This window comes from Carcharodon carcharias, assembly GCF_017639515.1.
Source record: "Carcharodon carcharias isolate sCarCar2 chromosome 29 unlocalized genomic scaffold, sCarCar2.pri SUPER_29_unloc_2, whole genome shotgun sequence".
NCBI classification, from domain to species: Eukaryota; Metazoa; Chordata; class Chondrichthyes; order Lamniformes; family Lamnidae; genus Carcharodon; species Carcharodon carcharias.
Genome location: NW_024470665.1, coordinates 3,572,860 through 3,596,903, shown reverse-complemented (window position 1 = coordinate 3,596,903; position 24,044 = coordinate 3,572,860). Strand labels below are relative to the sequence as shown.

The window sequence follows — 24,044 nt, the reverse complement described above, 5'->3', positions numbered from 1 at the left end:
ACTACCCCCCCACACCCGACTACCCCTCCATCCCCGACTACCCCTCCACCCCCGACTACCCCCCACCCCACGACTACCCCTCCATCCCCGACTACCCCTCCACCCCCGACTACCCCCCCACCCCACGACTACCCCTCCATCCCCGACTTCCCCTCCACCCCCGACTACCCCCCCACCCCACGACTACCCCTCCATCCCCGACTACCCCTCCACCCCCGACTACCCCCCCACCCCACGACTACCCCTCCATCCCCGACTACCCCTCCATCCCCGACTTCCCCTCCACCCCCGACTACCCCCCCACCCCACGACTACCCCTCCATCCCCGACTACCCCTCCACCCCCGACTACCCCCCCACCCCACGACTACCCCTCCATCCCCGACTACCCTCCCACGCCCGACTACCAACCTCTGACTACCCCTCCACCACCGACTACCCCCCCACCCCCGACTACCCCCCCACCCCCGACTACCAACCCCCGACTACCCCCCCACCCCCGACTACCCCCCCACCCCCGACTACCCCTCCGTCCCTCCCACCCGACTGACCCCAAGAGCCTGACGCCCCTCTGACTATACCCACTTTGCCCGACCACCCACCCAACTACCCCACCCGCACCACCTGACTCCCCCCACCCCGCCCCCCCCTCCGACATCTCCTGATCTCCGGACCCGGCATCCATCCCACCCGTACCCCAACCCCACCACCCCCCCCCACCACCGCCCCCATCCCCCAGCCTCCTGACCGTCCTACCCCAGGTTATGGGGTCCATGTCAAGTGAACGTTGGTGGCAGAGATGGGGGGGAGCAGGGGGTTGGGGTGGGGGGGGTAGATTTCACCCCAGTCTCCTTGGCGGGGCGGGGGGGGGGGTGTCGGTGGTGGGGGTGGGGGGAGCGGGCTGGAGGGAAGCCTGGGGTGGGGAGGGCGGGGCCGATATTTATTCCTTAACCAACGTCGTTAAAAGAAAAATCCCCCACACAAACGAACGGGGTCGTTCTGGCCACCCCATTGCGTGGGATCTTGCTGTGCGCCAGTGAGCTGCCAGGTTTGTTGCGCTGCGAGCGTGACCTCGCTTGTGAAAGTGCACCATTGGCCTGTAGGAGCTGCGGGAGGTCCTGCGGTGGAGAAAGGCGCTAGGCAAATGCGGGCCTTTCTATCAAACAGTCCACCGGGGGCAGGGGGACAGAGGGAGATGAAGCGGGTACAGGCATCAGGCTGTACTCACAGCCTGGGATGAGCAGAGGGGTGACTACAATCATCAAGGAATCCGGATAGATTAACGACAAAAAGTGGCGGTGTTCAAATGCCTCCTCTAACCCTCCCTATCTCTGTACCCTCCTCCAGACCCTACAACCCTCCCTAACCCTGTAACCTCCTCCAGCCCCTACAACCCTCCCTATCTCTGTAACCTCCTCCAGCACCGACACCCCTCCCTATCTCTGTAACCTCCTCCAGCCCCTACAACCCTCCCTAACCCTGTAACCTCCTCCAGCCCCTACAACCCTCCCTATCTCTGTAACCTCCTCCAGACCCCTGCAACCCTCTCTATCTCTGTAACCTCCTCCAGCACCGACACCCCTCCCTATCTCTGTAACCTCCTCCAGCCCCTACAACCCTCCCTATCTCTGTAACCTCCTCCAGACCCTACAAACCTCCCTATCTCTGTAACCTCCTCCAGCCCCTACAACCCTCCCTATCTCTGTAACCTCCTCCAGCCCCTATAACACTCCCTATCTCTGTAACCTCCTCCGGCCCCTACAACCCTTCCTATCTCTGTAACCTCCTCCAGACCCCTACAACCCTCCCTATCTCTGTAACTTACTCCAGCTCCTACAATGCTCCCTTTCTCTGTAACCGCCTCCAGCCCCTATAACCCTCCCTATCTCTGTAACCTCTTCCAGCCCCCTACGATCCTCCCTATCTCTGTAACCTCCTCCAGACCCCTACAACCCTCCCTATCTCTGTAACCTCCTCCAGCACCGACACCCCTCCCTATCTCTGTAACCTCCTCCAGACCCTACAGCCCTCCCTATCTCTGTAACCTCCTCCTGACCTTACAACCCTCCCTACCTCTATAACCTCCACTGGCCCCCTACAACCCTCCCTATCTCTGTAACCTCCTCCGGCTTCCTACAACCCTCCCTATCTCTGTAACCTACTCCAACCCCTGCAACACTCCCTATCTCTGTAACCTACTCCAGCTCCTACAATGCTCCCTATCTCTGTAACCGCCTCCAGCCCCTATAACCCTCCCTATCTCTGTAACCTCCTCCAGCCCCTATAACACTCCCTATCTCTGTAACCTCCTCTGGCCCCTACAACCCTCCCTATCTCTGCAACGTCCTCCAGCCCCTACAACCCTCCCTATCTCTGTAACCTCCTCTGGCCCCTACAACCCTCCCTATCTCTGCAACGTCCTCCAGTCCCTACAACACTCCTTATTTCTGTAACCTACTCCTGTCCCTACACCCCTCCCTATCTCTGTAACCTCCTCCAGACCGCTACAACCCTCCCTATCTCTGTAACCTCCTCCAGACCGCTACAACCCTCCCTATCTCTGTAACCTCCTCCAGACTGCTACAACCCTCCCTATCTCTGTAACCTCCTCCAGACCGCTACAACCCTCCCTATCTCTGTAATCTCCTCCAGACTGCTACAACCCTCCCTATCTCTGTAACCTCCTCCAGACTGCTACAACCCTCCCTATCTGTGCAGAGATAGCTACAGGTAAGCAGCCTTGCAGCCAACCAGCAGTAACCATGGATACATGCGGACAATGTCAAACCACATGTATTGGACCTGGGGGGTGTTGGTGGTCGGTGGGGCGGTGGAGGTATATTTCGATAACTGGGTGTCTATTTGAATGTTTTTGATGACCGCTTTCTCGCTGTAACACGACCCTAACCAAAAGATGATCTTAATCAGCCTAATCTCTCCATCAGTCGGTGGTTAGTCGTCTGTTGCTGTTTTTATCCGTCTACTTTTGACAGTTCCTGTTTTGCTAGCCCTCTTGCAGATTGCACAATGCACTGCTGCATCGTCCCAGATCAAACGCTGCTGCCAACGTTGGAGGAATTCCCCCCTCAAGATGCCTGGTTTCTTCCTCTTCCCCACAGCAGCGCATGCCCACCAGAGGTGTTGGTGCAGCCAGCTATGGTCAGGACTGGCACTCTTCAACATTGACTCCAGACTCCCTCCCCTCCCGCTGGCATCAGGTCAGACATGGGCGCGTAAACCTCCTGCTGATGACCACGTACCTCCCTCCCTCAGCCTGATGGATCGGTGCCTCCTCCATGTTGAACATCGCTTGGAGGACGCACTGAGGCTGGCGAGGGCGCAGAAAGTACTCTGGGTGGGGTGGTGGGGGGGGACACTTCAATGTCCCAACGCCAAGAGCGGCTCGGTAGCGCCACTACTGACCGAGCTGGCCGAGTCCTCAAGGACATCACTGCTAGACTGGGTCTGCGCCAGGTGGTGAGGGAACCAACAAGAGGGAAAAACAGACTTAACCTCATCCACATCAACCTGCCCTGCCGCGGAGGCATCTGTCCATGACAGTGTCGGTAGGAGTGACCACCGCACAGTTATTGTGGTGACAAAGTCCCACCTTCACAGTGAGGATACCCTCCATCGTGTTGTGTGGCGCTACCACCGTGCTAAATGGGATAGATTTCAACTGAAGGCTGGGCATCCATGAGGCGCTGTGGGCCATCAGCAGCAGCAGAATTGGACTCGAACGCAATCTGTAACCTCATGGCCCCGGTATATCCCCCACTCTACCATTACCATCAAGCCTGGTTCAATGAGGAGTGCAAGAGGACATGCCAGGAGCAGCACCAGGCACACCCAACAACGAGGTGCCAACCTGGTGAAGCTACAGCACAGGACTACTTGCGTGCCACACATCATGGGATCATTGACTGCGAGGGGGATAGAATATAAAAGTAGGGACGTTTTGCTGCAGATGTGCAGGGCGCTGGTGAGACCACATCTGGGGCAGGATGCTCAGCTCGGCGAGCGGGCGCTCAGCCAATCTGAACGAGCGTAAACTAGAGCGTGATGATGTCAGGCGAGGGTCCCAATGCCATCGCACACCCGAGCGATATTGCACCCATCAACAATTCAGAGGCTGTTAACCCATTAACCAATGAATTGAATTAACAAGCGCCAGGCAATGAAAATCTCCAACAGGAGAGAATCCAACCATCGCCCCTTGGCATTCAATGGCATCACCATCACTGAATCCCCCACTAGTAACATCCTGGGGGTTACCATTGACCAGAAACTGTACTGGACCAGCCATATAAATACTGTGGCTACAAGAGCAGGTCAGAGGCTGGGAATCCTGCAGCAAGTAACTCACCTCCTGACTCCCCAAAGCCTGTTAACCATCTACAAGGCACAAGTCAGGAGTGTGATGGAATACTCCCCACTTGCCTGGATGAGTACAGCTCCCACAACACTCAAGAAGCTCGACACCATCCAGGACAAAGCAGCCCAATTGATCGACACCCCATCCACAAACATTCACTCCCTCCACCACCGACGCACAGTGGCAGCAGTGTGTGTACCATCTACAAGATGCACTGCAGCAACTCAGCAAGGCTCCTTCAACAGCACCTTCCAAACCCGCGACCTCTACCATCTAGAAGGACAAGGGCAGCAGACACATGGGGAACACCCCAACCTGGAAGTTCCCCTCCAAGCCACTCACCATCCTGACTTGGAAATATATCGGCTGTTCCTTCACTGTCGCTGGATCAAAATCCTGGAGCTTCCTCCCTAACAGCGCTATGGGTGTACCTACACCACATGGACAAAATCCTGGAACTCCCTCCCTAACAGCGCTGTGGGTGTACCTACACCACACGGACAAAATCCTGGGACTCCCTCCCTAACAGCACTGTGGGTGTACCTACACCACAGGGGACAAAATCCTGGAACTCCCTCTCTAACAGCACTGTGGGTGTACCTACACCACACGGACAAAATCCTGGAACTCCATCCCTAACAGCGCTGTGGGTGTACCTACACCACACGGGACTGCAGCGGCTCAAGAAGGCAGCTCACCCACCCCTTTCTCAAGGGGCAATTAGGGATGGGCAATAAATGCTGGGCCCAGCCAGCGAGTCCCACAGCCCCGTGAATGAACAAAATGTCCAAGCAATTATCGTGGACAATATTACTGGATAAATTAAGTCAGAAATGTTCCTTCTAGTGAGATTGATACAGTGAAAATACTGTAAAGACAGTAAAAGATCATCAAGGCACAAAAAAGCTGTCGTATTGGACACAGAAACCGAGGTGGACGCAGACAGAAGGTGAATTCTGGTTTTGAGACTGAAAGAGACAGGGGCGAGGTTTCCTGTTTCTTCGAGATCACGATTGGGATCCTCATCACGTTCCTTTCTGTGGTGGCAGCAGTGAGTCACCCTGAATCTGTCACCAACATCATCAGATGTGTCAGCACCTGATCACAAACAGAAATACACCACCCTCTGCAGCTGGCCGGGATCTTGTGGGTGGACTTGCTCATGTGAAACTTCCTCTGCCAGCAGCGAAAGAAATAGCAGAGATCAACGTATCGACCAGCCACACAAACGCTGTCCTCGTCATTCTCCCTCTCTCCGTCCAGCTGCATCTCTCTATCCCTCACTCTCTCTCCCTGTCACAACCACTCTCCCTCTCCACCCGGCTCCATCTCTATCTCTCGCTCTCTCTCTCTCTCTCTCCCTGTCACAACCACTCTCTCTCGCTCTCCATCCATCTCCATCTCTCTCTCTCTCTGTCTCTCTCTCTCTCCCTGTCACAACCACTCTCTCTCTCTCTCCATCCATCTCTATCTCTCTCTCTCTATCCATCCATCTCCATCTCTCTCTCTCTCTCCCTGTCACAACCACTCTCCCTCTCCGTCCGGCTCCATCTCTATCTCTCTATCTCTCTCTCTCTCTCTCTCTCCCTGTCACAACCACTCTCCCTCTCCACCCGGCTCCATCTCTCTATCTCTCTGTCACAACCACTCTCTCTCTCTCCATCCATCTCCATCTCTCTCTCTCTCTCCCTGTCACAACTACTCTCTCTCTCTCTCTCTCTTCATCCATCTCCATCTCTCTCTCTCTCTCCCTCTCTCCATCCATCTCTCCAACTCTCTCTCTCTCCCTGTCACAACCACTCTCCCTCTCTCCATCCACCTCCATCTCTCTCTCTCTCCCTGTCACAACCACTCTCCCTCTCTCCATCCAGTTCTATCTCTCTCTCACTGTCACAATCACTCTCCCCCTCTCCATCCATCTCCATCTCTCTCTCTCTCTCCCTGCCCCAACCACTCTCTCTCTCTCCATCCATCTCCATCTTTCTCTCTCTCTCCATCCATCTCCATCTCTCTCTCTCTGTCCCACCCACTATCCCTCTCTCCATCCATCTCTCCATCTCTCTCTCTCTCCCTGTCACAACCACTCTCTCTCTCACTCTCCATCCACCTCCATCTCTCTCTCTCCCTGTCACAATCAGTCTCCCTCTCTCCAGCCATCTCTCTGCCCCCATCACAATCACGCTCCCTCTCTCCCTCCATCTCCATCTCTCCCTCTGTTGTAGGGTACCTGAGTGGTACTATTAGTGATAGAGTTGAACTGCAGACACTTCTTGGGTGGAGACATTAAGTTTATTTACAATAAACTCAGCAGCAACTACACGCATGCTCTCAACTCCAACTCTACCTCGACTCTGACTGCTGAGGTGGCCAGCGCTACTCTCCTATTGGTTACTATAGGTCATGTGGTCTTGCTTAACATGCATTATTCTTAAAGGTACAGTACACACTAAATAAAACCATGGGGCAGGATCTTCCCATGTAAAATGACATGAGATGACGTAGGGGGGAACTCCCATTGTCATTTCAATTTTCAAGTCGGCGGGGGCTCAGTCGAGTCAGCTGTGTGCCCCCGCTGACTTGTCCACGGCCTATAGAGGCCACTGAGAAACTAATTAAGGTCATTAATGGAGCTGCCCGTCTGGTGCTAAGGTTGGTGGGGAGGCTGGGAGTCCTGGCGGGCTTCAGAGAAAGCACGAAACCTCATCCACGGGTGGGACGAGGCTTCGCGAGGGTAGTTCAATTTTTATCAACTCTTTCGATAGATGTCATGGACCATGTCCTGACCCAAGGTGACACATGACAGGGACATGTCAGGGAAATGTCTTTATATCATTTATATTAAAAATGTTAGTTCCGAGCCGATCTCCCTGAGGCTGCACTTAGCCTCAGGGAGATGAGTGTGGTCTCTCTCGCGGGCATGCCTTAACTTAGCCTGCCCGCATAAAATGGCAGCGCACCCCAAATCGGGGGCGCCAATCGGAGACGTGCTCGCACATGCCCCCTCCCGCACCTCCCCCCCCCCCCCACAATTGGGGGGAAAGTTTTTCCCCATTATTACTCCATTCCTCCCCCTTTAACTCGGCTATATTATGTTTACAAGTGCATATTTTTTTCAAGACAACGTAATGTTTACACTGGGCAGGGAATTTACAAGTCCAGTTTCTCAGGTGGTTTCCTGTGCTATGTGTGGAATGTTGCAGCTCCACAATTTTGGATTCTTTGTCAGGAACCGCCTTCTCTGGAGTTGCCTGGACATCAGGCGCTTGCAGTTCTGTATCCTCAACTCTTCCAGGAGCATCAGACCTGTCAGTCCTGGGTTGAATATCCTCAACAGGGAACAGACCCGGTCACGATCACTGGTGGAACCAAATCTTGGTGATTTGTCTCTCTCTTCCTTAAAGGGTCCACATGTTTACAGATGATCCAGCCTCCCACCTCCACGTGGTGAGATAGAGGTCCTGTCACCACACTTATTTCACCCGGTAACCACTTTGGTCCTTTCCTGAAATTTTTCGCCTATGCCAGCTCTCCCACGGTAAATTCCCTCTCACGACTATGCCAGTCGTGTCTAGTTTTCTGACTTCCCTGACTCCTTTCCACCTTCCCTTCTAAATTCGACATTATTAAGCTCGATCTCGTCCCGAGACGGCGTTTCAACAATAACTCCGCGGGTGTGAGAGCTGTCGTGGTGTGAGGGAGGGGCTCCTGTCATGAAAAAGAAAGGGTGCTAGCTTGGTTGCCAAGGAATCGCCAGTCAGCATTTTCACGCCAGTCTGGAACGTTTGAACCAGCCAGTCTGTTTGAGGGAGGGTGGCCAAAGTGCAGTTTTAGATGAGTGATACCGTTGAGGCTGGTAAACCATCGAAACTCAGCTCTCGTAAACGCCGTGCTGTTATCAGAAACGGCCACTTCTGGTGGTCCCTGAATGGCTAAGCTCTGACATAGCTTCTCAATAGTTGCGGCCGACGTTGGTGACTTCACCTCATATGTAAGGAACACAAGAAATAGGAGCAGGAATAGACTATTCAGCCCCTCAATCTTGCCCTGCCATTCAATAAAACCATGACTGATCTGCCCCAGGCCTCAACTCCTCTTTCGTGCCAGCTCCCCATATATTCCCCTGTATCTCAAAAATCTATCCACCTCCTCTTTACATACTTTCAGTGATCTAGCTCTCACAACGTTCTGGGGTAGAGAATACTAGACATTCACTACCCTCTGAGAGAAGAAATTCGTTTGCACCTGTCATGAAGCTAGTAATGTATATGACTTTGTTGGAAATTATTTTTTTTCGAGTAGTCGTTTAGTCTGTGGGTGTATGGTAATTGGGTTAAAGACAGCTAGTCTGGATGCTTGATGTGCACTGGTTTTGAGGTGTAAGCAAGGTAAAGTGTATTTGCATTTTGTTGAATAGAGCATTCAAGAAGGGGAGTGAAATCTGGCGCCCAGCTGGCAAAGACCAAGCGAAATGTTTATATTACTAATGAAATCGGTACTGTGAAAAGGGTTTTGTTGTTAGAAGAGGTGGAGTTCAAAGGGGCTGGTGATAGAATGAGAATTTGCATTCAATGTGATGTGCTGGGTGTAACCGATAGCAGTGTTGTGTGTGCAGGGCAGAGACAATGTAAGATCGAAGCCTGTAACTTACCACTGTGTCTGCAAAGGAACCAAAGTGAAAAGAACCTCATTTGAAATTTTTAAGGTGAAAATGCTTTGCCTGGTTTTTGGTTAAGTCTATGGGTTGCTGTTGCCTTAATGGGGATTAGTTTAGGGGATTTGTTAAAAAGCTATGATAGTAATAATTTGTAGCCATGCGTATATACTTAACTGGTGTAAATTAATAAATGTTTCGGGTATCTTGATATAAAACCTCTCGAGAACTGGTGGTCTTATTCCTGAATTTAGAGCTGCATCTCAAAATATTCCACTGGGAAATATAGGTTATGACAGTTGTTTAAAGTTCCCCTCTGGGATTTTTAATTAACTCTGTTTTACCAACTGCTGGGTCATAACCAGCATCTCAGTTTTAAACGAGTGCCCCCTTATTCTGTAACTATGTCCCCTAGTTCGAGATTCCCCCACAAGTGGAAACACCTTCTTAACATCTACCCTGTCAAACCCCCTCAGAATCCTGTACGTTTCAATAAGATCACCCCTCATTCTTCTAAACTCTAATGAATAAAGGCCTGACCTGTTTAGCCGTTCTTGATAAGCCAACCCCTTCACCCCAGGAATCAGCCGAGTGAATCTCTTTTGGACTGCCTCTGATGCTAGTACATCCTTTCTTCAATACAGGGTCCCAAACTGTACACAGTACTCCAGGTGCAGCCTCACCCTGTACAGGTGTAACAAGACTTCTCTATTTTTAACCTCCAACACCCCCCCCCCGCCCCCCCACTCCACCACCACCACCCCAGCAATACAGGCCAAAATTCCATTTGCCGCCTTAACTACTTGCTGCACCTGCATGCTAACCTTTTGTGTTTCATATGCCTCCAACCATTTTGAATGGGCATCGCCAATGAGCAGAAACACTGTTCCCAGGAAAGGCCCAGGTGTAGTCAGTGTGTAACCGCACCCAGGGTCTACCTGGCCACTCCCAGGGGTGTAACAGAGCTGCCACTGGCAACCTCTGCAGTTGCTGACATTGCCCACAGCGCTTTACTAAACTCTCTATTTCACCATCCATCCCAGGCCCCCATGGATAGCTGAGTGCTGTGGTCTTCATTCAGGAAATTCCTGGATGGGCAACTGTGTAGCTCAATTAATAGTGGCTCCCTTCCCTTTGGAGGAACTATCGCTCGTGCTCCCCACAATAAGATACCACCCTGGCTGGTTATTTCATGTCTGCTGTTGAAGTAAAGGTTAATTTCATCAGATACGGACTCCTGAGACCAACCACGTAGCACCGGTTCTCACACTCGAGACAGGACTGGGTCCCGGCTTGTCCAGTCTCTGATCTGTCGAGCACACGCCAGTGAGGAACCTAAGGAATTTAACATCAAACAAGTTCCTGTGGAACTGGGACCGGTTCACCATTCTCTTGTAAAGGTAAATACTGAAGACATCGGCGTTTGCGATTTGACTGCCAGGCCAATATACGAAAGTGTATCCGTGCGCGGCCAGGGTTAAAGTCCTATTAGTATTTCTGCATCTCCTTTCCATGTGCCTTCTCCTTCCTAGCGCAGGCTGTAATCTCGGCCTACTTTCTGACTTCGCTACCGGACGGACTTCTCTCAGATGCAAGCTCAACATGTCTGAGCTGAGTGGCCGAGTCTCCCAGAATTTCATCATCTGTCTGTCTTCTTGGGAAATTCTGCGGCTTTTGCTTACAAAGTCTCTTTGGCGTCATTGAGCTGACTCATCACCTCTTCCTTCACTTTTTTGTATTGGTTTGCTGCCTCCTGGAAAACCGAACCTTGCTGTGTCTCCTCTGCCAACTCCTCCTTCAGTTTGTTCAGATAGGTGCCGAATTCTTTCTGTTTCTCTTCAGGCTTTTCCAGAGGTACAAACTCAGACCTGGGGGAGTCTCGTCATCTGTGAAGGTCTTTCAACTGGTTTTCCTGTTCCCTGCGAGGGTCGCTCGCCTCGTCTCGGACTCTGTCACCGAGCAGGGTCTCTCCGAGCTCCTCCTGCTGTTCTTTCAGGTTTTGGTTTAAGGTAACCTGAATTCCTCCAGCTTGTTGAGTCCTTACACACTCCTTTTCCAAAACAGGAACGCTTCCAGCTTCCTTTTGGTATCTCAGGGCCAATCAAGGTTGATTTCCCTTAGCCAATTTCACCCTAGAAGACTTGGTCCTCTGCCTCTCAAGACCAACACTGGTAGCTTTGCCGATTGACATTCATAATGGACAATTACTCTGCTTGTGCCTTTTACTTGAATGTCTTCACCCGTACATGTTTTTTGTTTGGTGGCTGCTTGTTCTCAACTTAACTGATGTTCAGCATTATTGAAATATCTGAAGGCTTGATCCTCAGTTCCTGTACTGGAAACTCTCGGGTCCAATTCCATTCTAACAGGTCTGCCATTTACTTTCACTTTGACAAATATTGGTTCTGTCTTTCCAACTTTCAGATTAGGCAATGAGTAAATGTCTGAATTTGCTGTTTCAGGCTCTTCTGCATTGTAGATTCCATTGGGCTTTGTCTTTTGTTTACCAGCCTGTTCGGATCTTTCCTTGCACTGCCTCATCTTATGTCCGATCCTGTGACAAGAGTAGCATTCGATTTTTTAAAACTGCCAATCGCTGGGGGAACTGAGGGTTTCCACCTCTACTGAAATGATGCTATGATTTCACTGCTCAGCTATGTTCCTTTATTCTTTGGCTGGTGGGGGCTGTTTCCTGATTCTCGGGAGAGTCTTGCATTTTCATACTCTTTTAAGTTGGGGATTTCCATCTGATGTGGAGGATGGAGCCATTTTGCTCACCCTGTATTACTTGTGAGTCTCTTATAGTGCTTTCCAAGCCCAGCGCTGTCTCTAGCACCTTCTGGAAAACCAGGTCGACTTCGGACAATAATCTTTTCTGTTCTCTGCCCTCTTTTCACACCGCGCACCAAACGATCTCTGAGCACATCATTCAGAGTCCTACCGAGCTCACAATATTCCACTAGCTGCTTCAGATTTGCCACGGAGCACGCAATTGTCTCACCCAGGGCTCTATTTCGTCATGTCAACCTGAGCCTCTGCATCGTGACGGGGGGGCGGGGTTTGAGTTGAAAATGACCCTTCAAGAGGTCCGCCCATTCGTCAAAATTTTTCAAATCTGGGGCTCTGGGTGCGATCAGACTTCGAATCAAACTGTAGGCTTTGCTCCCACAAGTACTCAAGAGGATCGCTCGCCTCTTCTCTTCACCCATAACCTCGTTCGCTTGATAAAAGAACGTGAGGCATTCCATGTAGTGAGACTTGCAGCGATTGGTGTCCTTGTACACCAGCCACTGAAGGTAAGCATGCAGGTGCAGCAGGCGGTAAAGAAGGCACATGGTATGTTGGCCTTCATAGTGAGAGGATTCGAGTACAGGAACAGGGATGTCTTGCTGCAATTGTACAGGGCCTTGGTGAGACCACACCTGGAATATTGTGTGCAGTTTTGGTCTCCTTATCTGAGGAAGAATGTTCTTGCTGTAGAGGGAGTGCAGCGAAGGTTTACCAGACTGATTCCTGGGATGACATAAGAGGAGAGATTGAGTCGGTTAGGATTATATTCGCTGGAGTTCAGAAGAATGAGGGGAGATCTCATAGAAACCTATAAAATTCTAACAGGACTAGACAGGGTAGATGCAGGAAGGATGTTCCCGATGGTGGGGGAGTCCAGAACCAGGGGTCACAGTCTGAGGATACGGGGTGGACCATTTAGGACTGAGATGAGGAGAAATTTCTTCACCCAGAGAGTGGTGAGCATGTGGAATTCGCTACCACAGAAAGTAGTTGAGGCCAAAACATTGTATGTTTTCTAGAAGGAGTTAGATATAAATCTTGGGGTGAAAGGGATCAAAAGGTATGGGGAGAAAGCAGTCTGCTGAGTTGGATGATCAGCCATGATCATAATGAATGGCGGAGCAGGCTCGAAGGGCTGAATGGCCTCCTCCTGTTTCTATGTTTCTATGTCTGTGGCTGGTTCAAAAGGATCAGTCCTTTTGAATTGTGGAATTTTGAGAGGGGATAACTTCTTTAATTCTAACAGAGTTAGCTATTTCCAATCACCAGGAGAGGTACAGTGCCAATTTCTTTCTAACTTGATTTCTTCTGTTCAATCCTGTCCCTTCCTCATCGCCAGTTTGTTGTAGGGTGGCTGAGTTGCTACTATTGATCACAGAGTTTATCTGCAGACGCCCCTTGGGTGGAGACATTAAGTTTATTTACAATATACTCAGCAGCAACTGCAAGCATGCTCTCAACTCCAACTCTATCTCTACACTGACTCCTGAGGTAGCCCGCGCTACTCTCCTATTGGTTACTACAGATCATGTGGTCTTAGAACCATAGAACTATAGAAAAGTTACAGCACAGAAGGAGGCTATTCGGCCCATCTTGTCCATGCCAGCCCCAGGACACCCAGCTGCCCTTTCTAATCCCACCTCCCTGCACCCGGCCCATAGCCCTGCAGCTTAAAGCACTTAAGGTGCAGATCCAAGTACTTTTTAAAAGAATTTCTGCCTCTACCACCAACTTGGGCAGTGAATTCCAGGCACCCACTACCCTCTGCGTAAAAAAGTTCTTCCTCACGCCCCCCCTACACCTTCTGCCACTTATCTTGAATCTATGTCCCCTGGTTCTAGAATTCTCCACCAAGGGAAACAATTTTATTCTGTCCACTCGATCTATTCCCCTCATCATTTTGTACACCTCAATCAAGTCACCTCTCAGCCTTCTTTGTTCTAAGGAAAATAACCCCAACCTATCCAATCTCTCCTCGTAGCTACACTTTTCTAACCCTGGCAACATTCTTGTAAACCTCCGCTGCACTCTCTCCAGAGCTATTACATCCTTCCTGTAATGCGGTGACCAGAACTGCACACAATACTCCAGTTGTGGCCTCACCAGTGTTTTATACAATTCCAACATTATATCCTCACTTTTATATGCTATACCTCTGCCAACGAAGGAGAGCATTCCATATGCCTTCTTTACAACCTTGTCTACTTGAACTGCTGCCTTCAGGGACCTGTCTACTTGTACGCCAAGATCTCTCACTTCATCTACCCCTCTTACTTTATTCCAATTTATTTTGTAATATTCCTTAACAAAAATTATTCTTAAAGGTACATTACACACTAAATAAAACCATAATTACTACATCCTCCCTCTCCCCCATCACAATCACTCTACCTCTCTCTCTCCATCTCCATCTCTCCCTGCCTCTCTCCCCCTCCCTATCTCCATCTCTCTCCCTCCATCTCCCTCCCTCTAACCATCTCTCTCTCTCTCTCTCTCTCCCACTCACCCCTCTCCCCATCTGTCCCTCCTTCTCCCCCCATCCCTCCATCTCCCCTCTCCCTTTCCACTTCCCTCACCTCCCTCTCTCCATTTCTCTCCCTCCCGGCTCCCTTTCTCAATCCCTCTCTCTCTCCCCTCCATTTCTCCATCTCTCTCTCTCTACCCCCTCCCCCTTTCTCTCCATCCCTCTCTCTCTCTCTCTTTCCCTGTCCTCTAACTCACACCCTCCATCTCTCTCTCTCTCTCTCCCTCCCTCCCTCTCTCTCTACCCCCTGTCCCTCGTTCCATTTCTCCCTCTCCCCCTCTCCGTCTCTTTCTCCCCCCCCCTCCATCTCACTCTCTCCCCCGTCCCTCTTCCAGTTCTCTCTCTCTCTCTCTCTCTCCCCCCCCGACTCTATTTGTTTCTGCCCCTCTTCCTCTCTTTCTCCCCCCCCACTCTCCATCACTGTCCCTCTCTAACCCTTCCCCCTCTTTCTCCCTCTCTCTACCCCCATCCCTCTTTCCATCTCTCTCTCTCTCTCTCTCTCCCTTCTCCGCCAATTTCTCTCTCTCCCTCTGTCTCCGTTCTCTCCCTCCTGTCGTTTACTCTCTGTCATTCATTCTCACGTTCCTCCTCTCCATTCGTTTGCTCTCTCTGAGAATTCTTCTTCGGATTTTCAATGACACTCTCTTCTTCTAACCTCCTTTGTTGTTTAACCTGCTTTGCACCCTCCCTTTCTCTATGGCCATCCTTTAGATCTGAATTATTCCATCTCTTTCTGTCTCACTCCATCTCCCGCACTTCCCCTTTATCCTGCCTCGCATTCGTGATTTTTATTTGCCTCCTCGCCACTTGCCTATGAAATGCGCCCACCTGCTCTAGAAATCTCTATCCCCCTCTCGCATTTGCCAATGCTGGGAACACAGCAGCCAATTTGCGCACAGCAACGTCCCACAAACAGCAATGTCATAACGACCCGGATGCTCTGTTCTTTTAGTGATGTTGGTTGAGGAATAAATATTGGTCCCAGGACACCGGGGAAAACTCCCCCATCCACCCCCCCCCAACCCCCCCGCCTTTCCTTCCCAATAGTGGCCATGGGATCATTCACACCCGCCCGAGAGGGCAGATGAGGGTGACTTCATTGTTCATTCCCAAAGGAGTCACCTTCAACAAAACTCCACTCCTTCTGACAGTGCAGCACTCCCTCAGTACTGACCCTCCGACAGTGCAGCACTCCCTCAGTACTGATCCTCCGACAGTGCTGCAATCCCTCAGTACTGACCCTCTGACAGTGCAGCACTCCCTCAGTACTGACCCTCCGACTGTGCTGCACTCCCTCAGTACTGACCCTCCGACTGTGCTGCACTCCCTCAGTACTGACCCTCCGACTGTGCTGCACTCCCTCAGTACTGACCCTCCGACTGTGCTGCACTCCCTCAGTACTGACCCTCTGACAGTGCAGCACTCCCTCAGTACTGACCCTCCGACAGTGCAGCACTCCCACAGTACTGACCCTCCGACAGTGCGGCACTCCCTCAGTACTGACCCTCCGACAGTGCGGCACTCCCTCAGTGCTGACCCTCTGACAGTGCAGCACTCCCTCAGTACTGACTCTCCGACAGTGCAGCACTCCCTCAGTACTGACCCTCCGACAGTGCGGCACTCCCTCAGTGCTGACCCTCTGACAGTGCAGCACTCCCTCAGTACTGACCCTCAGACAGTGCGGCACTCCCTCAGTACTGACTCTCCGGCTAATCGTATCAGTGAAAGGCCATCCACAGCTTCCTGGGGAAGAGAATTACAAAGATTCACAAATCCCTGAGCGAAGTCATTTCTCCCCGTCTCAGTCCACAATGGCTGACAGCCTCTTCTGCTGATAGAGTGACATAGGATCCTCGGAGATACTTTCCTGTGTTGGACATTCCAGCGAGAATGGTGGACAAAGGGACTACAGAGATTTTACAGCAAATGTTACCATTAATTGTCTTCAATTTCCTTTCAGACTTTGGAAATGAAACCATTATTAATCATCGGACTGCTCCTGTCGGCTTGCTGTGGTAGGTGTCCCTTTAACTGTACTTTAACCGCTGAGATACAGAGTAGACTTAAGATGGTGAGAGAAAACCCAAGGTGCCTTAGTGAGGAGGATTGGAGGTTCTGGGGAGTGGACAACAAGATATTGTTTAGAAATATGGCTTTTTATCAGGGCTAGGAGGGTAGAGAGGCTGGGATTAAACTGGGAGGAATATTAAAGGGTGTGGGGAGTGAGGAGGGAGAGTGGGATTAGACTGGGTGGGATATTAAATGTCTCCTTTCTTATACCTGCAGCCATTTATGAAACGTTGTGTGGTCTTTCATTGTGATTTAGACCCTGTACAAATCCACATTGTTCTCGTTCTAGATATTCTTTGTGATAAGTGGTCAGTGGACGCCCCCCGGGATGTCAAGGGAGTTGAAGGTTCCTGTCTGGTGATCCCATGCACATTCCAGTATGCAATCCAACGCCACAGTGACACCCTGGTGAGGATCGCCTGGTTACACGAAGACAAGATCCATGGAAACCAAGTGATCAACTCCAGTGGGCCCTCAGACCCGCAGTTCCAGGGTCGTACAAAGTTCCTCGGCGATTGGAAGAATAATAGAGATTGTACCTTGCAAATAGACAACTTGCAGCAGATGGACCAAGGGCTGTATCATTTCCGAATGGAAGTCAGTTATGGACATAAGTATTCCGACCCAGTTGGAGTCACCATTGAAATAGCCAGTAGGTTTCAAAATTCTTCTGCTCCAGCCATAATCAAATTAACTGAAGACAGGATGCAGGGGGCTGAATGGGCCTCCTCCTGTTCCTTTGTAACAAGCTTGAGGGGCTGAATGGACTCTTCCTGATCCCATGCCCTTATTCCAAACCGAACCTAATGTGAGCGTTCTCTGGTATGTTTTTATTCAATATTATAACATCAGCAGGAGTCCATTGACCCCATCATGCCTGTGCTGGCTCTTTGAAAGTTCTGTCCAATTAGCCCCCACTCTCCCCACCCCATCCTTTCCCCCCACAGACCTGCAAATTTTCCCCTTCGAGTATTTCTCCAATTCCCCCCCTTTTTGAAAGTTCCTATTGAATCTGCTTCCACCGCCCTTTCAGGCAGCGCCTTCCAGATCACAACAACTCGCTGGGTCAAAAAAAAATCCTCCTCATCTCCCCTCCCTCTGGTCCTTTTCCCCGATTCTCTTCAATCTGTGTCCCTCTGGTTACCGACCCTCCTGCCGCTGGAAACACTTTCTCATCATTGACTCTATCCAAACCCCCTCCTGATGTTGAACGTCCCGATTCAATCTCCCACTTAACCTTCTCTGCTCCGAGGGAGAAAGATCCCAGCTTCTCCCAGCCCCTCCATGTGGATTGAAGCCGCCTCACCCAGATCAAAACACCTTGCTTGGAGCTGGAGCACTGAGAAGTCTCCATGACCCTTGGCTAGACCACACTGGGATCGCTGTGCACAGTTCCGGTCTCCATATCCCTTGGTTAGAACACACTGGGAGAACTGTGCACAGTTCAAGTCTCCGTATCCCTTGGTTAGAACACACTGGGAGCACTGTGCACAGTTCCAGTCTCCATATCCCTTGGTTAGACCACACTGGGAGCACTGTGCACAGTTCCAGTCTCCATATCCCTTGGTTAGACCTCACTGGGAGCACTGCGCACAGTTCCAGTCTCCATATCCCTTGGTTAGACCACACTGGGAGCTCTGTGCACAGTTCCAGTCTTCATTTAGACTCAATATAATGTTGTACTCTGTGCCAGAGTACTCTGTGTACTCTTTCTAGTTCAGTGCGTTCCTGGATCATTGGTATTTTCTTTCAGAGTTGACTGTGTATTAACATTGTGTCTCACTTCACTGTTTCTCTGAAGATGCGTCTAGTATGATATCCATATCACCAATGACTGAGATCAAGGAGGGAAAGGAGGTGACCATTGTTTGCTCGGTGAAGTTTTTGTGTCCTGGGTTCCTCCAATGGTCCAATTTCGAAGGCTTAAACAAATCCACAACCTCAAATATCAGTGAGACTAAACTAAATGGATGGACTTCCGGATGCGGGCTGAGTTTCATCCCTTCGTACAAGGATAATGAGCGGACACTGAGTTGTGGAATTCGAACAGCAAAAGGAGAAGTTCAGCAAAAGATTTTCACCTTAAACGTGCAATGTAAGTAATGAGAGCTCGCTAACAGAGATCCAACCACCAGGCGGTAAGAGTCCAGCCTTAATCTGTCAGCTTGGCTCAATCACAGAGACATTAGGACACAGGGGGAGGGATTCAGCCCATCGGGTCCCAGCTGTCTCTCTGTAGAGCAATCCTGTCAGCCCAAATAGCCCTCCCCACCCACCCAGCTCCATTCCCATATCCCTGCAAGATTATATCCCTCAAGTGTCCGTCCAATTTCCGTTTGAACTTGATCATTACATCTTCTGAGGAGCACCGTAGTCAGAAGGTCATGGGTTCAAGCAACCGACACCACAGGTTTGGGCACCAATATTCAGCCTGACATTCCACAGGCAGGGAATGCCGCACTGTCGGAGGGTCAGTACTGAGGGAGTGCTGCACTGTCGGAGGGTCAGTACTGAGGGAGTGCCGCGCTGTCGGAGGGTCAGTACTGAGGGAGTGCTGCACTGTCAGAGGGTCAGTACTGAGGGAGTGCTGCACTGTTGGAGGGTCAGTACTGAGGGAGTGCTACACTGTCAGAGGGTCAGTACTGAGGGAGTGCTGCACTGTCGGAGGGTCAGTACTGAGGGAGTGCTGCACTGTCGGAGGGTCAGTACTGAGGGAGTGCTGCACTGTCAGAGGGTCAGTACTAAGGGAGTGCTGCACTGTCGGAGGGTCAGTACTGAGGGAGTGCTGCACTGTCGGAGGGTCAGTACTGAGGGAGTGCTGCACTGTGGGAGGGTCAGTACTGAGGGAGTGCTGCACTGTCAGAGGGTCAGTACTGAGGGAGTGCTGCACTGTCAGTGGGTCAGTACTAAGGGAGTGCTGCACTGTCAGAGGGTCAGTACTGAGGGAGTGCTGCACTGTCGGAGGGTCAGTACTGAGGGAGTGCTGCACTGTCGGAGGGTCAGTACTGAGGGAGTGCTGCACTGTCGGAGGGTCAGTACTGAGGGAGTGCTGCACTGTCAGAGGGTCAGTACTGAGGGAGTGCTGCACAGTCGGAGGGTCAGTACTGAGGGAGTGCTGCACTGTCTTTGGGTCAGTACTGAGGGAGTGCTGCACTGTCAGAGGGTCAGTACTAAGGGAGTGCTGCACTGTCGGAGGGTCAGTACTGAGGGAGTGCTGCACTGTCGGAGGGTCAGTACTGAGGGAGTGCTGCACTGTGGGAGGGTCAGTACTGAGGGAGTGCTGCACTGTCAGAGGGTCAGTACTGAGGGAGTGCTGCACTGTCAGTGGGTCAGTACTAAGGGAGTGCTGCACTGTCAGAGGGTCAGTACTGAGGGAGTGCTGCACTGTCAGAGGGTCAGTACTGAGGGTGCGCTGCAGTGTCGGAGGGTCAGTGCTGAGGGAGTGCTGCACTGTCGGAGGTCAGTACTGAGGGAGTGCCGCACTGTCGGAGGGTCAGTGCTGAGGGAGTGCTGCACTGTCGGAGGTTCAGTACTGAGGGAGTGCTGCACTGTCGGAGTGTCAGTACTGAGGGTGTGCTGCACTGTCGGAGGGTCAGTGCTGAGGGAGTGCTGCACTGTCAGAGGGTCAGTACTGAGGGAATGATGCACCCTCAGAGGGTCAGTACTGAGGGAGTGCTGCACTGTCAGAGGGTCAGTACTGAGGGAACGCTGCACTTTCAGAGGGTAAGTACTGAGGGAGTGCTGCACTTTCATAGGGTCAGTACTGAGGGAGTGCTGCACTGTCAGAGGGTCGGTACTGAGGGAGTGCTGCACTGTCTTTGGGTCAGTACTGAGGGAGTGCTGCACTGTTGGAGGGTCAGTACTGAGGGAGTGCTGCACTGTCAGAGGGTCAGTACTGAGGGAGTGCTGCACTGTCAGAGGGTTGGTACTGAGGGAATGCTGCACTGTCAGAGGGTCAGTACTGAGGGAGTGCTGCACTGTCAGATGGTCGGTACTGAGGGAGTGCTGCACTGTCTTTGGGTCAGTACTGAGGGAGTGCTGCACTGTCGGAGGGTCAGTACTGAGGGAGTGCTGCACTTTCGGAGGTGCTGTCTGTCAGATGAGACATTAAACCGAGTCCCCCGTCTGCCCTCTCGGGCGGGTGTGAAAGATCCTACAGCCACTATTTGGAGGAAGAGCAGGAGGGAGTTCCCCCCGGTGTCCCTGGGGCCGATATTTATCCCTCTACCAAGAAACAAATTGTTAATTATTTCGATTGTTTTAGTCATTGGTTTCAGTTCTGGGTCCCGGCCTCTGGGAGGTTTATATTGTCCTTTGAGCGGGTGCTGCGCAGTGTCACCAGAATAATCCCGGGGCTGAATGGGCCTCCTCCTGTTCCTGTGTAACAGGCTCGAGAGGGCTGAATGGGCCTCCTCCTGTTCCTGTGTAACAGGCTCGAGGGGGGGACTGAATGGGCCTCCTCCTGTTCCTGTGTAACAGGCTCGAGGGGGGGACTGAATGGGCCTCCTCCTGTTCCTGTGTAACAGGCTCGAGAAGGGGCTGAATGGACTCCTCCTGTTAGTGTGTAACAGGCTCGAGGGGCTGAATGGCCTCCTCCTGTTCCTGCCTCTCTATCACATTCTGCATAACAATGTGTGTCCCCTGGTAATGAATCCCTGGCCCCCGGTGGGTTCTGGACTGTCCGTGGTCTGCCTGAAGTCTGTGATCCCCCACTAGCATTAACGTGGTTCAGTAAGTCTGTTCTCTTCTTAATTCAGATGCCCCAAAGCTGGTTTACATTGAGTCTTCTCACTATTCACCAACGTCTGACCCACGCAGTGTGAGTTTAACGTGTATGGTCACAAGCAGTAACCCTCCGGTATCAAATTACGCATGGAAGCGTGTGACTGCCCGCGGTGTCCTCACGTTAAGACCGAGCAAAACATTGAGCAATCTTCAAGACCGTGATACCTATCGCTGTGAAGCATCTAATTCAGTTGGACGAACCACCTCTGATGACGTCAGCATCGTAACATTACGTATGTATCACAAAAACCTCCCAACTCCCACCCTCCATCCACTCCATCTCTTCCAAAACTGTTGCTCTCCTATCCTAACTCGACCCAAGTTTCGTTCAACCATCACCCCACCCCCGCACCCCCCCCCCCCCCACCCCCACCTCATGTCAGTCGTTGAGCTACACTGGCTCCTGGTCCAGCAAAGAGTCCATTTTCAAACTTCAACCCTGTCTTCAAATTCCTCCCTCTCCCCTCCCTATCTCTGTAACTTCCTGCAGTCCCTACACCCCTCTCTATCTCTGTAACCACCTCCAGCCCCTACAACCCTCCCTATCTCTGTTACCTCCTCCAGCTCCTACAACACTCCCTATCTCTGTAACCTCCTCCAGCCCCTACAACCCTCCCTATCTCTGTAACCTCCTCCAGACCCTACAACCCTCCCTATCTCTGTTACCTCCTCCAGCTCCTACAACACTCCCTATCTCTGTAACCTCCTCCAGACCCTTCAATCCTCCCTATCTCTGTAACCTCCTGCAGTCCCTACATCCCTCCCTATCTCTGTAGCCTCCTCCAGACCCTTCAACCCTCCCTATCTCTGTAACCTCCTCCAGACCCTTCAACCCTCCCTATCTCTGTAACCTCCTCCAGACCCTTCAATCCTCCCTAGCTCTATAACCTCCTCCAGCCCCTTCAACCCTCCCTATCTCTGTAACCTCCTCCAGACCTTTCAACACTCCCTATCTCTGTAACCTCCTCCAGACCCTTCAACCCTCCCTATCTCTGTAACCTCCTCCAGACCCTTCAACCCTCCCTATCTCTGTAGCCTCCTCCAGACCCTTCAACCCTCCCTATCTCTGTAACCTCCTCCAGACCTTTCAACACTCCCTATCTCTGTAACCTCCTCCAGCCCCTACAACCCTCCCTATCTCTGTTACCTCCTCCAGCTCCTACAACACTCCCTATCTCTGTAACCTCCTCCAGACCCTTCAATCCTCACTACCTCTGTAGCCTCCTCCAGCCCCTACAACCCTCCCTAACTCCGTAACCTCCTCCAGCCCCTACAATCCTCCCTTACTCTGTAACCTCCTCCAGCCCCTACATCTCTCACTATCTCTGTAACCTCCTCCAGCCCCTACAATCCTCCCTATCTCTGTAACCTCCTCCAGCCCCTACAACCCTCCGAGATCTCTGCTCTCCTCCAACTCCGGCATCTTGACCATCCCCCGATTCCCATCGCTCCACCATTGGCGGCCGTGCCTTCATCTGCCTGGGGGTGTTCCCTGAGCTCTGGAATTCAAACCCAAAATTAGGAATGGCGGAGAGGTGTTGATCTTGGGGGGTACAGGAGGGGGGTGGGAGTTCTCCCTGGTGTCCTGTGGTCCAATTTGTATCCTTCAACCGACACCACTAAACTCTGAAGATCTGGGTCATTATCACAGTGCTGTTAGTGGGATCTTGTTGTGCGCAACCTTGCTGCTGTGTTTCCTAGATTACAACAGTGACCAAGCTTTAAAAAAAAAATGTCCTTCATTGGCTGAGATACGTCCTGAGGTGGTGAAAGGCATTAGAGAAATGCAAGTCATTCTCATCTACAGAACTGAGGGGTTATAACCATCGGGAGAGACTGAACAGGCTTGGGGCTCTTTTCCCTAGAAAAGAGAAGGCTGAGGGGGTGACCTGATCGAGGTCTTTAAAATGATGAAAGGGTTTCCATAGGGCAGACATAGAGAAGATGTTTCCACTTGTCGGGGTGAGACCAGAACTAGGGGACCATCGATATGAGATCGTCACTGATAAACCCAATGGGGGGATTCAGGAGAAACTTCTTTACCCAGAGAGTGGGGAGAATGTGGGACTCGCTCCCACAGGGAGTGGTCGAGGTGAATAGTGTCGATGTGTTTAAGGGGGAAGCTGGATAAACACATGAGGGAGAAAGGACTAGAAGGATATGGGGATGGGGTGAGATGGGGGGGGTGGTGGGGGAAAGCTGGTGTGGAGCAGAAACACCAGCACGGAGCAGATGGGCCGAATGGCCTCTTTTTGTGTTGGAAATATCTCCGTCGGATTTGACCATGAGTCTCAGGGCTGTCAGGGGCGTGCCTAAACCATTGCACCATCTCGTTCCCCACCCTATCCCAAATATGATATAATATATGATATAAAATGCGCAGCCTTCTTGAGTATTGCTGAAAGAGAGACATCCTGCCAAAGCTTTCCATCTTGGACTCATCAGAGCAAACGCAAAGATGCCAAATTCCTGACGAAGCTATTTGCTGCTGAGCAAGGACCACACGAGTGGCACCTTCCACTCACAGGTTGCTGCTGTCAGTTGGAGAAGACGTACAGCCTATTACGCAATTGAGCGATGTTGACTCTGTCAATTTCAACGTCGGTGTGATGCCAGGCGCTTTGGCCATACGATCCAGCGATTGGCTGATCGTACCAAACAGCGCGTCCCTTCGGCTGCTCGTAATAGGCAGACTGCGGACCGTACTCAGCCAGTCCGCGCTCGCAAAAAACCCCAGACGACACGTCCACTGTGAGGTGTGATTCCGCGATTGGACGGCACCTGCTGAATAATCCCGACTGCGCTAGTAGCGACACTAACGACTGATTCGAGATAAATCGGTCGAGCTCA

General features: G+C 51.6%; 2 protein-coding genes across 5 annotated transcripts in view; one reads left to right on the top strand and one right to left on the bottom strand.

Annotated features, from left to right (window-relative positions):
* The window catches only part of LOC121274034 (scavenger receptor cysteine-rich type 1 protein M130-like), a 743,215-nt gene that overhangs the window by 472,292 nt on the left and 246,879 nt on the right, over window positions 1-24,044 (bottom strand). The gene's annotated exons all lie outside the window — the stretch shown is intronic.
* The window catches only part of LOC121274032 (B-cell receptor CD22-like), a 94,917-nt gene that overhangs the window by 3,568 nt on the left and 67,305 nt on the right, over window positions 1-24,044 (top strand). For all 4 annotated transcript variants that reach the window (XM_041181165.1, XM_041181164.1, XM_041181163.1 and 1 more), the window contains exons 2-5: window positions 16,300-16,354; window positions 16,699-17,061; window positions 18,211-18,504; window positions 21,167-21,427. In XM_041181165.1, the coding sequence (XP_041037099.1) occupies window positions 16,309-16,354; window positions 16,699-17,061; window positions 18,211-18,504; window positions 21,167-21,427 (964 nt within the window). In that variant the 5' untranslated portion in view covers window positions 16,300-16,308. The remainder of the gene's footprint in view (window positions 1-16,299; window positions 16,355-16,698; window positions 17,062-18,210; window positions 18,505-21,166; window positions 21,428-24,044) is intronic.